The 15,752-nt window shown below is 41.4% G+C and overlaps 1 protein-coding gene across 2 annotated transcripts in view; it reads right to left on the minus strand.

Annotated features, from left to right (window-relative positions):
* Window positions 1-15,752, minus strand: part of SMPD4 (sphingomyelin phosphodiesterase 4) — a 601,593-nt gene that overhangs the window by 411,678 nt on the left and 174,163 nt on the right. For both annotated transcript variants that reach the window (XM_086942783.1, XM_086942784.1), the window contains exons 9-10: window positions 13,867-14,020; window positions 9,984-10,055 (exon numbers count right to left, since the gene is read on the minus strand). In XM_086942783.1, the coding sequence (XP_086798909.1) occupies window positions 9,984-10,055; window positions 13,867-14,020 (226 nt within the window). The remainder of the gene's footprint in view (window positions 1-9,983; window positions 10,056-13,866; window positions 14,021-15,752) is intronic.

Below are 15,752 nucleotides of genomic sequence, written 5' to 3' on the forward strand. Positions count from 1 at the left end.
GGAGTCCGAAACTTGTAAGACGGTGTCGTCACCATCGTCTTCCTCGAAGATGTTGTCTGGCGGGGGCGCTGATAACTGGGCCTGGAGTCTAGCGGCCCGACGAAGCTTGAAAGTCTTCTTACACCGGAACTTGGAGCAGGCCATACACCTGGCCTCATCATGGTCCGGCGACAAACATTTGTTGCACACTGGGTGCACGTCGAGGTGTGAATACTTTGAGGTGCACACCGGGCACCTCTTAAACGGAGTTCGTTCCATGTTAAGTAGTCTGGAGCGTCGTGTAGGCCCGTCCGCGCCGACAGCACGCGGAAGGGCAGCAAGTGTTCGGAGCTGATGAATAAACAAACACGAACGATGGACAATACCGACGCTAATCCTAAAGACCTTTTGGTCTCAAGTTAGGAAAGTTAAACAACTATCGATTCCGACAGAGGGAACCGAAACACATCCGAACCCAATGGCGGAAAAAAACAATCTGGGGATGGAGGCGATGCCCATGCGCACTGTAGTCCAGGGGAGGAGCCACCTATCTCGTGATACTTCGAAAACTCTTCCAGGACAACAATGTGCAATCATCCGGACCCAACACTAGGCGGCGATCTATGCACAGATATGAATTCAGCAGCCCACATGCCTCGAACCAAGTATTCCCAGTGTAATGAACACAACATAATCCTGTCCCTTTGGATAATTACATATCACTTTCCTATTGAACTTCAGTGGCCATTTGATGCAAGTGCTTCTTTGTCGAAGTATGTCTTCTCTATACATTCAAAGCTCACACAAGGTTTTGAATCAATTGCATAAACACCTGAGACATGAAAGTAAGTGCAAACCCAAGGTCGAACTGGTCAAGTGATTACACTGCAATCAAACACTTATATTGAATTAGATTATATTTTAGAGATAAAACAACATTTGATAGTAAATGCAAACATTTTTGTCATATGACTGGCATGGAACACCAACAGAGCAATGATGGCCATCAAGCACACATTACTGGTGAAGAATGTGCACCCTAGCCAACTGCAAAAAGTGTCATACGTATGACTTGCTGTGCTTCAGCATAGTGGCAATAACCAGCCACTAAAATCCTCAGTACCAAAGGATGAACTAGAAGGATAGCTTCTCACTAACCAGTTCAATAAGAAGTCATGTTTACTTAAGGCCTATTTAGCAATAGTTCTGACATCAAAACCGGTCGTCACATGATGAAAGCAGTCTATTCTAAATGCTCACCTGGGATAGATTTATGACCATGCATTAACTAGAAGATCTATTGTTAATGAGCAGTATGTTATACTCTATGGTTAAGGTTAGCTCTATGTCACCCATTGTGACATAAGTTGTTTTACTGTGGAATGTTCATGTTCAACTGTAGAAAGGCAGTTATTCTCCTGGGAGCTGTGGAGTTAAAAAACAAATTAACTTCTATCCCATAGCACATGCCTCTGCGTCATTACTACAAAATGTGTGACGATTTGGTTCAACATTCTAGAATTTGAGCATATTTAAGAAAACACCAGGTGATCAACATATTTTGTGGGAGCTTTTGTCATGCTTTTGGAACTATTTGGAATTACCTTCATTTCATTAGTAAGAGTATGCAATCTGTTCCAGCACTGTGTGAGCTGACTCGTGTACTTTCATGACTGCCTCTGGTATAGGGCGGAGGATTGAATGGTGACATCAGCATTTCAAAGAAAAGCCGTTGGATTACAAGGTATGTGGAGCACATCGTCAGTTTGTTGTGGAGCACACCATCAGTGTCAAGTGGAAGTCAACGTCAATGCAGAGGCTGTACGTTGAAGGTGGTGAACGTATTGTGAAATACATTGTTGAACGCACTGTTAAGTCCCTTTGGAGTGTAAGGTCAGTGAAGGAACGTCAACGCAGAGGCTCCACATTGAGTGAACGCTCCGTGGAACGCATCGTGGAGCGCAACGTTGTTGGAGGACAGTGTCAGTGCCGGAAAAGGTCAGTGCTGTAAGCCTGCACAGAGGGTCGTTTGAGTGAGCCCAGAGAACCGCACGCATTGTGAGGTGAAGAGAGAGTGAAACATAGGTCTACTGGAAGGACAAAGCAAGCTGTTGGCCAGGCAGGTGTTTTCTCAGCAGGGAAATTGTTGTGGTACAGACTTAAGGGGTTATTGGAGAATAATCAGTGATTATTTGACCTTTCATTCATTTCCTTCCTGTGTGTTGTTATTGCCATTGGGATCAGTAGATTCAGTGTTGGGCATAGTGCACGTGTCATTTTTGCACACAACTTTATTCTGATTCACTTCTTTGTTCCCACACATGCAGCTGGATTGAAGTAGTTAATACTTGTTCTGTAGCAACAGCTTTTACATATTATTATTCTCGCCATTTGTTTGCTACACCTGCAAGTGCATTTTAGCAATTAAATATGTCCCATAGCGACAGATTACATACAATGAGTATTTTTATGTTATTAGCAACAGTGAAACTAGTGATGTGGAGTGCATTCTGAGTTAAGCTTATAAGTGACATGCAATATTTCAAAGCCTATACTATCTACGAAAGTAAGATTCACCTTTGTTGGGTTCTTTAAAAAGGAAAAGAAAACTAAGCATGGCATGCATTGTAAGCTGCCCATTACTCAAAGGGTATTGAAACGTACATTGATAATTTCATTTATTTTTGTAATTTATTGTAGCATTTCCAACTAGTAAGGTTAATGAAAAGAAAACAGTTTTTTCCAAAATGGACAATATACAAAATGTACATCCATAACCACCATTTTTACAGCTTCCAGGAAACCCACCAGTTAGGTGGAAAGTATGGCACTGGGCAGTTGGTGGAAACAGACTTGGAGCAGGACAGAAAATATATATTCTAGAACATAATCTACGATTTGAGGGGCAAACTGTTCTCAAACATTTGCCACCACTGGAAAGAGATGAAGGAGAAGATGCTTTAGATTATTTTCAAGAGGCTGTGGTCAGATTAGAGAAACAATTTGACTTACAAGGTAGTATTGTGGTGTCAAGGCATACATTCTTTACTAGGGAACAGAAATGTGATGAGAGTATCGATGCATATGTAGCAGCCTTACGCATATTGGCATCTGAATGACATTTTGAAACTTTTCCCTCGCAAATTATATGAAATCAAATTGTGAGGTGTAGAGATAAAAAGGTGCAAGAGAAGCTACTCAGTTTGAAAAATCTAAAGAGTTGGTGAAGACAGATAACGTGGTTGTGGGGGCAATTAAGGAACAGAACAAACAGTTATTCAGCTAAACACAACAAAAATGTGGTGCCATCAAAAGTAGAGAAAAAAAAATGCGTTACTTACCTGTAACTGCAGTTATCCAGTATTGGTATCTTTCATAGATTCACATGTCTGAATCATTCCCCGTTGTCGGGGTGGGAGTCTCCGGTACATAATAACAGTATTGTCATATAGACATATACATACTAATAGGCCAGAGGCCTCACATTAGTAACCTATCCAGGTCCTTTTGTAAAAAAGGACCACACTTTGGCCAGGAGTCAATCAGCTACTACCACCCTCTAGAACCTTCCTGGAAGGAGCCCTAGTCCCTGAGATTTTCTACGGCACGTCGTGCTAAGGGAGTCTCCACTGAGCTCTGCTCAGCTTTCTGGTATTTCTGGATTTATTCCATATTTTTCTCTTCAAGTTTACTCTTGTAGAGGAGTGCTAGAGTCAACTATGTCTACCACTCCTAAAAAAGGGCTCTTTAGACCCTGTGCCTCGTGTAGTAAATTGAGACTGCATGAAGATGACAAACATGAAGACTGCCTCTACTGTCTCTACCCTGATCATTCTGCCAAGGATTGTAAGGTCTGCCGCACTTTCTCTGTCAAGACTTTTAAAGACAGAGAGGAACGCCTGCTCCTGTGGCTTCAGAGACTAAAGAACAAGGATCAGACAGTCTCTTCAGGTGAGAGCGAGTGTTCCTTCAGGAGCTCACATTCCTTTGCCAAAAGGCCAAGACCGACATCTCCAGGTCCGTCTGATATGCCACCTCAAAAGAAGACGCCAAAGTCTTCAGAGGGTCATCCAAAAGCCATGGCAGTTAAGACTTCTCTTCAGAAAGCCACCTTCAAGGAGCCTGTGTTGGTGTCTTCTGCCTTGCCTGTGACAGCGTCGACAGTATCCATCTCTACGTCAACAGCATCAGCCTTCACCACCTTGTCAACAACTACCTCAGCATTGTCGTCGACGGGTAGGTCTATTCCATCTATAATTCCTGTCAAAAAAGCATAGACGACGCCTCAGTCAACGACAGCTTCCATATCGACGAAGTCGAAGCCATCGTTGTTGACGAAGATCCCATCGACGTCGTCGATGTCATTGTCGACGAAACCATCGACGTCGACACCAGCGTCGCCGAGGCCGACGACGACGACGAAGAAGCCATCGTCGACGACGCTACCGACAACGCCGTCGTCGACGAAGATGAGAGATGTCTGCGGTGGCTGTCAGCAACCCACCGCCGATGACCACCCCGTCGACGGGCCCGTCGACGGAAGACTCTCCTAGGCTGAAGTACACTTATACTCACTTCAGAATGTCAACGCGTACGCTGACCCCAGAAACTACGTCTCCTAGCAAAGTCCAGCCACTGCCACCGGTCCAATTACTGGAGACTGAGGATTCTGATGATGGTCCATGTTCCACACTGCAACAAGTCCATCACATCTCAATGTCAAGGTCCATGAGAGTTCGGATTGCGAAGACCTGGGTCAGGCAGAAGAGCCATACCAGGAGGAATATCAACCGCCGCCTCCTTCACAACGTATGGTGTGCCTCCCGGCCTCCATAGTCACGGACCTCCAATTTCTTATAGCGGACTACAAACAGCGGTTTCCACGGTAGTGTCTCCACATCTTGTGACATCAGCTCCTCCTCCTCGCTCTAGACCACCACCGCTGGTCATTCGCCCGGATCCTGTGACTTTGCCTCCTATACCGTCTTCTGATGAAGAAGAAGAAGAGGGAGCAGTAGGAGAAGATGAAGAAGGTCAACAGGAGGAGGGAGAAAAACCGGATGACGAGTGGAATAACTATGTTATTGAATGTCCGTCATCCCTAGACCAGGCACAGGGGGATTCACCCCCAGAAGATATCGGGGGGTTTCATAATGTTGTAGACAAAAGGACCTGGATAGGTCACTAATGTGAGGCCTCTGGCCTATTAGTATGTATATGTCTATATGACATTACTGTTATTATGTACCGGGGACTCCCACCTCGACGGCGGGGAATGATTCAGGCATGTGAATCTATGAAAGATACCCATAATACTGGATAAGAGTAATTTTCAAAGACATGGGTGTTCTTAATGTGGGTGTCCTTCACACTTCCCATATGGACGTTTATGTCTTCCAAGGAAAGCTTCATGCCGCACATGTGGTAAACAAGGGCACTCTGCAAAGGTATGCTTATTTAAGTATAAAGTCAATATTGTTTATGACAATTATGTGAAGGATGAAAGTAGCAAGGTTGTTATAAGGTCCATGAGTGATCTGGTGCCAGTGGTGAAGGATGAGTCAGATAGATCTATATGAGGACATTGTTGCAGATGGGAGAGATATAAAGCTGGTATTAGATTCCGATACGCACATGACCATGCTATCAGAGTTATTTGGTCAAAAATGGGTTAATAAAACAACTTAAAACACCTGACAGAAATACTGTATCATATTTGACGTTCAAAGATTGTTCCATTTTAAGTAGCTTTGCCACTATTTTAATGTGGCCAAGAATGGTCTTAATATTTTGGGGTGGTACCACCAAGGATTGTTTGGATCAACATTAAGACCAGGAACCAAAGAACAAGTTTCCCTTGTGAGTGACAAGTGACAACGTGGGGCAGGGTTGGGGCTAACATGTTCAAGGATATCTTTACTGAGAAACTTGAGAGTATCAAAGGTTTCAAACACATGATCAAAGTTAAAGATCAGGTCACTCCTGTTAAGCATAACTGGTGTTTTGTTCCATTTAGTGTGAAAGATTATCTAACAGATGAATTGAGGAGGATGAATGAGGCAGGAGGGATTGAGCCAACTGAGTAGGCTTTATGGCTTTTGCCTTTGATGGAAGAACAGAAAAAGAATGGAAGTTTGAGAGTATGTGTGGACTTAGGAAGTTTAAAGGGCAACAAGCAGATTCTCATTCTTTAGCAAGAATTGATGACATAATATTAAAGTTTTCAGGGGCCAAAGTGTTCTCAAAAATTGACTTAGCGTCGGTCTATTACCAAGTGGAGTTAGATGCCAGTTCATGATATCTCACTGCGTTTGTATCCCCTATTTGCACTTTTCAATTTATGAGAATGCCATTTTGTTTGGCCTCAGCAGCTGCTGTATTTCAGAAAATGTTTTAGAAGGGGTAGAAAGCACTGTTGTTGTCTAGGATAATATATTGTTCTCAGGGAAAACCTGTGAAGAGTATTACAAAAGCTTGTGTTGAGTTGATAACAAGAAGTGGGGATTGTGGCAAACAAGCAAAAATATGTTTTTGGAGTTCAGTCCACTGAATATCTGGGACATCTCACTTCGCAGGATGGAGTTAAGCCACATCATGGACTTGCCCTACCAGTAAGGAACAGATATCTTCATTTCTCAGAATACGTGAGTTTACTCCAAATTTGCTGCCAAAACAGAACACATGCAAGGTTTGTTAAGAATAAGGGTGACTTTTGAGTGGGCTGACAAGTGTAAGGAAGAATTTGAGCAAATCAAGGGCAAACATACAGCACGTAAAATCTTAACAGCATTTGACTCTTCCAGGAAATGTGTTGTTTCTGTTGATGCAAGTTTAAATGGTTTGAGGGTATGATAATTCAAATGAAGCAAGGGAAAGATTGTAATGTGGGTTTTGCTTCTAAGGCTTTGAGTCCTAGTGAGAAAAACGACTCAGTAATTGAAAGTGAGTTGTTGGCTTGTTGTTGGTCAGTCAAAAAGGTGTAAATGTTTTTTTGTGGGGCAGGACGTTTACATTACTGACAGATCACAAACTGGTCATTTAGTTAAAGATCTCATACCTAAAATCACCAGATTGCGTTCCAAATTGCTTCAGTATAATTTCAAGATTGATCATATACGGGGGGTGACATTATTCAAGCAGACGATTTTTCTAGGTCTCCTTTATCACTGGAAGGAGAGGATATTTCTTCATGAGTATTGATGTTTGTTTAAGTGGTGGGTTCTCAGAATATGAGCGGTTTTAACAACTGAGGTTAGATAATTACTCACTACTGTAAGTAACTACATAATGAAAGAATGGCCTGAGGAGAGGAACCTGCCAAGAGAAATACAACAAAAAATTGCAGATGACTTGTCAGTGTAATATGATCATGCGAGGTGATAAGTTTGTTCCACTGGAGGAGTTAAGGGGCCGTATTGTTGATTTAGGACATGTAGATCACCAGGGACACCCCAACACTTACAGGAGAATTCAAAATGTCTTTTGATGGCCCTCAATGGATAATCAGATTTCTGAGTGTATGATATGCCGCACCAGAGACAATGTGGTTAAAACTTTTAACCCATGTCAGGTTTTGGAGTTACCAGAAGGATCATGAATGAAAATTGCAGTGGATTTTATTGGACCGTTTCACATATTGCCCAACAAGTATAAATAGGTTGTTGTGGTTGCTGATTATTAGAGCAAATGGTGGGAAGTGCATTTTATGAAAGATCCCAACACCGAGGGTGTTATAATACATTATCTGAGTATTTTTGCAAGAGAATGATTTCATAAAGAAATCGTATCGGACAATGGAGTACAGTTTGTATCAAAAGAAATGAGTGAATTTTTGCAAAAGTCCAAAATTCTGGATCGATGAGTAGCTCTTTCCCACCATTAGGTGAACGGGTTTATTTAGCGCATGAACCGCATTTTAGTGGAGTGTAAACAGGGGGCTGCAACAGGATGGATCTTTTAAAAGCAATACTAAGTATGTTATGGGCACATCGCACTACACCAAATTGTGCGTTAGAAATTTTGAGGGGGAGAGTAGCTACATTTGAAATGTGTTCTGCTTGAATGAGGAAGTGGGGTTTACATATGTTGCCTGCTGGTGAGAATAAATCAAAAATCAATACCAAAGGTATGCTGGATGATAAAAGAGCAGAACAAGAAGGTACAGGAATTCAGGCGAAAGCACCTAAACTGCAAATAGGTGATTGGGTTAGAATCCGTCAACTCCATAATGTTGCCAAGCGGTTGTCTAAGTTAGGTAAGAATGGATGCTGTATCACGCTAAGCTGTTCGAGTTAATAAAAAGGATTGGTGGAACATATCGAGAGTCTATAAATTGCCTAAGCAAGTAGTTTTAAAGATGAACAGTTAAGAGAAGACTAGCGTCAAAGATGTTGGTCAAACAGATGAACCACGCAGAAGTAACAAAAAGGCTAATCCTCCAAAACACTTTGGATGGTAGTAGTTTTGGAAGAAAGCTTTCTTCTCTCAGGCATTGTGTTTCTGCTGAATAACATGTTTAGCATTATTTATTTATTTATAAAGTTTTATAAAGTGTAACTTTCTTTTGTTCTCTTTTTTTTGCTCTTTTACTCTTTGTGTTTTTCCTTTTTGCTCTTAGTGTGAGTATATTTACATAGTTTACTGCTTAGCTGTTTATGGTTAAGATAGATTTATTTTTCATTCCTTTTAGATTTCTTCAGAGCCGTTTTTGTGTATTATGCATATATATATATATTTCTTGTATTGTATATTAACCCCTTCGATGCTGATGACGAGCTCAGCTCGTCATCAGCCACGGGTGACGTGTGCGGATGACGAGCTGAGCTCGTCATGTAACGCGGAAAATGGAAAACAGCCGCACAGCGCAAAAATCACCGCAGCAGCGATGTGGTTAAGGAGATGATGTATGTTATACTCTATGGTTAGCTCTATGTCACTCCTTGTGACATCACCTATTCTACTGTGGAATGTTCATGTTCAACTGTAGAGTGGAGGTTGGAGCGATAATTCTCCATGGAGCTGTGGAGTTGGAAACCAAATAAACTTGTGTCTCTCATAGCATATGCCTCTGTGTCATTACTGCATAATTCTACAGCTGTAAGCATGTTTTCTTCTAATACATGCTAAACTGATGTTTTCTGAAAACTCAGGCCAGAAGCAGAGAATGTTAATCCAGGCAGGTTAGTGTAAGAATGATTAGCTACTTTTGACGCTTTGGACCCTTCTATAAAGGACAAACAAGTGCACAATAGTGTTTGAACTATTACATAGCATAACTTTTATTTCTAGCTTTGCCACAAAGCAATAAAAAACACTCTGTAGTGGAGGAAAAAGTAAGTGGATTCGGTACACAGGTAGTAGTGCACCACTGGCAGTCCACTGGTAGAGAGGAACGTGCCGCAGATCCACTCTCTGCAGCACAAACGAGTCAATTCACAGGGTGCACAAAAGTGCAGCAGTTTTACTTGAAAGGGTCAGCAAGATGATGTTGGGTGGAGCCTTAAGGTTTTCCAAGAGGTGGCCCAGAACTAGACTTCAGCCCCAAAATGGACTGCTAAGTTGGGAGATGAAGAGAAACATGTCAAAATATGGAACATACTAAAAGTAAAATAAAGACTGGCTTAATCAAGTATAAGGGGCAGATAACTCCAGCATCTTCAGACTATGCTTCTTATCACTTCGAGCTACAAATATTTCCAAAAGCTCTACAAGTAATCTGTCACACATAGATTAACCTGCACTTCTGAATCAAAGGGCTACAAAGCAACTGTGTGCTGAGTGTACTAGGTTCTGTGCCAAGGTCCAGATGAAAATACCGGATAGGTTCTGTACGCTTGTTAAATATATTGCCAGAAGGACCAATTGAGGAAATTCTGACCAACGTGCACATGTGGGTCCTTGCAGATTATACCAGTTCTTGCCATTATCAATGTGCTGTGAATGGTGTACCAAGGGTTAACACCTCACAGTATGCAATTCAATGCTGGTGTAGTTATACAGGTTACCTTGGTTTGAGGCAGCTGCATCTTCTGGTACATCTCCAGCGAGTAATGGTGCAGCCACATTTCAACGAAGACCTTCAAGAAAGCAACAGCACTTTAAGTTACATCTTTGTAAAATTATACATATTTATTCCTGGCTTCAAACCCAGGCATGTTGTTTCATACCATCCTAATGACACAGCCACACAACACCTTTGCTTCATGTTTTTAGTTTATGTTTGGAGGCAGATCGGCAGCCTTGTTTTCTAGTTTTCTTAGAACTGAAAACACTGATTAGTCAATATTTCAAATGGATGGCTTACCTCAACGTCTAAATCTCTTGTTCAGTGTTTCTTACATGATATCAGAACCATAAATAGTCCAACACTCAATAGGAACTTTATTGGCATGATCACGGAGACCTGTATTAGCCTATGTGCATACAAAGGCTATACCTTCTCATCTTATATTACATTCCGTTACATTTAAAATGTAATCAAAGACAGATATTCTACCGTATGTAACAGCTTTTATATGGAGCTTACAACCCCTGACACGGTGTTGAAGAGATTATTTTAGTGAGTTAAGCATGCTAAATCGGGAACCCATGGATTAGTAGTTAGTTAACTGATTTAGTTCATTAATACTTTCACACATGAAGGAATGTAATCATTTTTAGTCTTGTTTTGTTAAAATGATCCACTATTTGAATTAGTTGAGGTGTTTGTTGGTGGAAGTATTTAAGTTAAGTTAGGTAGAGATGAGTGTTGATGATTAACTACTTTTGTGCAAGAAATAAAAGAGCAGTTTGAAGTGAGCAGAGGGTTAGGATGTTATGTTACGGAGGAGAATGTAAATTCCAGTAGGAATGTATTCAGTCTTTCCTAAATTATATTGTATACAGTTCTCCACATGCATAGCAGTGTCCAAACCCGCTATGTGAAAAAAGCACGGCAAAAGGATCACTTTTTCAAATGGAAATGGCTGATTGTACTGATCTACAAATCGAAAAGCACACAAAGGGACTGTCAGGGGTAGTGCAAGTCCAACTGTAGAAAGCTATGGTAAAGTGTCTATGGGTCCAATCTAAGTCACCAGGAGTGTGATCAGCTTTCACCCAGGCATTCCATTACAGCCTCCGTTGTTGTCAGCTTTTCCACAGCACCCCCTCCCCACCATAGTCTTTGCTGCCCCTCTGACTAGCCTTGACAATTAAAAAAATATAATGATTAAGTCTGATCTGGGTGTGTCAAAGTGCTTCCTCGCCATGCCCTCTGTCCATGCTGCTTCCCCATGCGCCCTACCTCTGTGTTGTTTCCCATCCAGCCAGCAGCTTACAATAAATTTTTTTAAAGAAACACAACCTTGACAAATAGCTTTATTGTAGGTGACACCTACCGGCTCTGCCAATGCTGGTTTCAAATACATATATTCCACATAACAAATGTCCTAGCTATACGAAAAATCTCTTCTATGCCAATACTTTCAAAAATCAAACTGAGGCACTGGGTATATAAAGCAGTTCTCATACACCTAAACCATACCCAAATTGTTTTTCCATTAAGTCTGAAGATATGCAACCGAGTATATATTTTTGGTATGCAATCACATTTCTATTGTGTGCAATACATGCTTTTGAAAAATAAAATAAAAAAGTACAGAGAAAGCTAACTTTATGTCCCGTTTTAAAAGCAGGTCCTGCAAAGAAAGAACAAGTATTAAAAAGCGACATCAGTTGAATTATCTGCATCAAAATCATGTACCACTGTGCTTGAAAAATTGCTGCCTACCTACCACTCCGGGAGCTTCTTTAAAACCTTGTTTGCATGCAACCTAATCCTAGATTAGGTGAAGAAATCACCCTCCATATGAAGATTTCCAAACATGGCTGGAAAAGGCCTCTTTTATTCAAGTACCTGTAGATATTAGGAGTTTCCCCACCATCTAGACAGGCTTCAAATGACCATATTAACATGCAGTATAACCACATACAGCTGTGCTGTCCAAGTACAAGTTAAAGGCTCATGGAACCTCCCTTGGTTAATAACACGATAAAAACAAGTTTAAAAGGGACATCCAGTGAAGAGAAGTCCTGAATCACTAACAATAAGCTTTCTAGAATGTTCCAATGCTGATGACACCTGTTTGGGTTGTGACACAGACCGTGATTTTGTCACATGGAATCTCATAGATAACTGCAGAAGGCAAGGGTTTTGATGATGGGGTCACCTTGGCAAAGAGTGGATTTAGAACATTATATTTTGAGAAATCTTGCTAGGCATTCTTAGAAGATATACTATTTTGCTTAGCAAGCAGTCATTTTGCAAATCTTTTAAATGCTATGACTGTATGGAAAATGGCTGCCTTGTAGTAAAGGTGCTCAAAACACCAGGCCCGAGTTGGTTACGGGTATGAGCAATAGGCCTGAATTGTGTACTCTGATCAATTCCATCCAAGGCTAAAGTCTGATATGCTTATTCTGAAAAGCTATGACAAAGACAGTAGGCCTACCTTATGTATTACAAAGGCATTTGTTATAGCCAGCATGCCTCATAAAGTGGGTAGTGATCATGCAGTGTTACAGGGTATAGTAGGTATTTTGTTACCTGTAATCTCACAGATTGCCATTTCAGACAAGGGTTTTGGAGTGGGTATAGATATGTATTTTGTTACCTGTAATTTCACAGACTGCTTTAGTAGTCAAGAGTTTTGGGGTCGCCCACTCACTCCGACAAACCTTGAAGGTTTTCACTGTAATGATTCTTATTATGCCTTATTAAGAGGAGTTGTATAGTGTTATACAATTACAAATATGTAGAAAAATACAGTTTGTAAAACTATGTATGATGGTTGCCAGTGCATGTGTACTACATAGGCCTGTGTTGGTTATAGTGTCAGGCCAATGGTAAAGGTTATAGGCCTTATCACTTCACTGGGGAAAGATGTGCCAGACTGCAATGGGTTGATATGTTTATTAGGAAATGTTATGAAGAAGCCAGTAGGCCTGACCTACTGAGAAAAGCAGGTCTAAAATGCGATACGTTTTAAATGGTGGATTGTTATTGCCTTGTGCTAAAGCCTATAGGCAGGTCTTTTGCTGCATTGAACCCCATAGATTACTGTAGTAGGCAAGGGTGCTGGCTAGGGTAAGCTACCCAAACAAATTATGGGAATAGAAGATGTGCACTATGATAATGCGTCTTAGGCTGTTTTACAAGGGATTTTATATTTTTTTGCCAACTGTTCTTTGGTACATATTTGCAATTAGCTTTTGCACAGCACCAATAAACCATTTTCAGTAATGTACATACTTAAATTCAGAGTTATTGCAGATGCTCAGCGGGTTCACTGGGCACTAGATAAAGGACATGACTTATGATTTAACTTACAAAAAGCAAGCCAAAGAAGGTCCTCAGGCAAAGGATAAATGCATAACATAATGCACACCCACTCTGAGCTCCTAGCACTGCTTATATACTCCTCTGGAATTTAAAGTGCTCTACATCAGTGCCCTACATCTGCATAGTACAGCTTATATCTTTTGGAAATAGGGCAAATAAATTATTGGTGTAAGCCAGGAGTGGTTAACAGGCAAGAACAGTGTGTTGATCCTAGTTGACATTAAAATCTGTCTATAGTGCTCCAAATTAATATTTGTAGCTCTGTGTATATGATGTGTAACAGAGGCTAGAAGGGTGAAAAGCTTAAGCTTCACTTTTCTCTCTTGTTCACCACGTAACTATTTCCCTCCAGAAATCTTGGTGATTGACAGTCCTTCAATTTCATCAATCTAATGGCAGAAGGACGAAGAGACTACGGATCACTGACACTGGACACCTCTATAAGCTGCAAAAAAGATTGATAAACAAATGGCCTCTATCTATACCATGGACTCAGTGAGACTCACCTGCAGCATAGTCTCGGATCTCCAGATCTCCTGGGCAGCAGGGTCAGCATTGACCATAGGTTGATGTGAGACCTGTCGCTTCAGCAGGCTGCTACTGCTTGAATGAATTCCGTATGAGGTAAACGGCACAGGTGGAGATCGTTGGAACGAAGAGCTACAGGTTAGAAAAATGGATACACACAAATACAAAAAGAGTTTGTTATAAAATTGCCTAAGCTCCAGCATCTTTGCTCTGTTACGCTTAGCATTCCTACATGGGATGTAAATGCACATATAGCATGCCTAACAAATAACACAAAATGTGAATTTTACAACAGTTATGGACTGTCATCCATTATTCTCATGTGATGCTTTCTCTCATCACTCTGTACCTGTATCAACTGCAAAGCTGGAAAATGTATCTGGCATCAGGGTGCAGATACAGAGCTTTGGAACTGCAGACAACCATAGAAAATTGCCAGCAGTGCATAGACAACTGACTGGAAAGGGAGAAAGTACAAAAGAATCACAGTGGGTAGTAGCAACTGCACAAGGACCAGCAATACAGGCCTGTTCATCAATCACTTTTTGCTGCCGGAGTGAGCCCCCTAATAGAGACAGACTGGCTCAAGTTCACTGAGGCATGGGATTCCAGCTGCACTTTACAGACAAATCTCAACTAGTCCAAAATGGCCTGGGATTGGCTGTTTTCCTGTTACAGGCTGGAATTGCCCCTTCGAGGCAGACCCAAAACTGATTTGCTTATAGCTGATCTCTAACTGTATGGGCACTGACTGGTTAAAAATGATGGACGAAGTGTGCACACTAATTACCTGTGGAACAGATTTATTCAACCATTCGCATCTATGATGCATTTTCCCTGTCCTAGCAGTTATTACAGTTTGCAGATCCTGCCACTTTTTAGGTCTCGCCCTGGCGAAAGCGCTCTCTCGCCGCAAGACTATAGCTGTCCGCTCAGCCGACAGTGAGTGGAGACAAGAGCTGGGCACGCGCAGCATTTTGCAATAGGATTAGGTCACGCACGTGAGCTTCTGCCGTAGACAGCATGGCAGAAAGAATTGGATCACTTCGACAAAAAAAGGTGCTTGTCATTGAGCCAGCTGTGATCATTTTGTTTATTTATACAGCTGTTTTAGCTTCCCATTTAAGGGGCATAAACATGACATTGTAATGCTATACAAGTGTCTTAGGTAACTAGATAATGTACGTTGTTTTTCTCAGGCAGCAGCACAGATGGGAGAAGGACAGTCATTAGTGCTCCTCAGTGTCAATCTGATTCAAACTTGATGAGTAATCTTGGAAATTGAAATATTTCTACTGTGGCAGGCAGGCTTTGGCAATGGATTGAGTTATGGGACCAAAGGTGGTGGTGTGAATTTGAATAATTCTGTCAACCGTAGCCAGTCGCAATACCATTGTGAAAAGATGCCGACCCTAGTCCTTTGAGTGGTGGTATTTTGTACCTGCTATTATTTTTTACATGTAGACCAGCATTGATTTAATTGCAGTGGTTGAGTTGCAGCAGAACAAGTTCAAGAACAAGCACTCTCCTGTTATGTAGGAGAAGGAGAAGGAGAATAACACTCCAGGCAGTAACCCTACATAGGACATCCCTGTCTTTGTGACAGCATTGTCATGTAGTAGTAGAGAAGAATGACCTCGGTTTTGGCTGTGTATGTACATACTCCTTCACAAAAAAAGAGCTATAGAGGGAAAAGCTAAAGTCGGATCACCCTCCACTCATCAATTTTAATTCTGGGACATACTGCCCTGTATAGCTCGCTGGGTTCTTCTGCTTTGGAGATATTAATTTCTGGTCTTTCGTTTCTCTTGTCTCTTTACTGGACACAAATACTGTCTTTTCAGTGAGAAAGCAACCGATAATG

This window comes from Lissotriton vulgaris, chromosome 11 (genome assembly GCF_964263255.1).
Source record: "Lissotriton vulgaris chromosome 11, aLisVul1.2, whole genome shotgun sequence".
NCBI lineage: Eukaryota > Metazoa > Chordata > Amphibia > Caudata > Salamandridae > Lissotriton > Lissotriton vulgaris.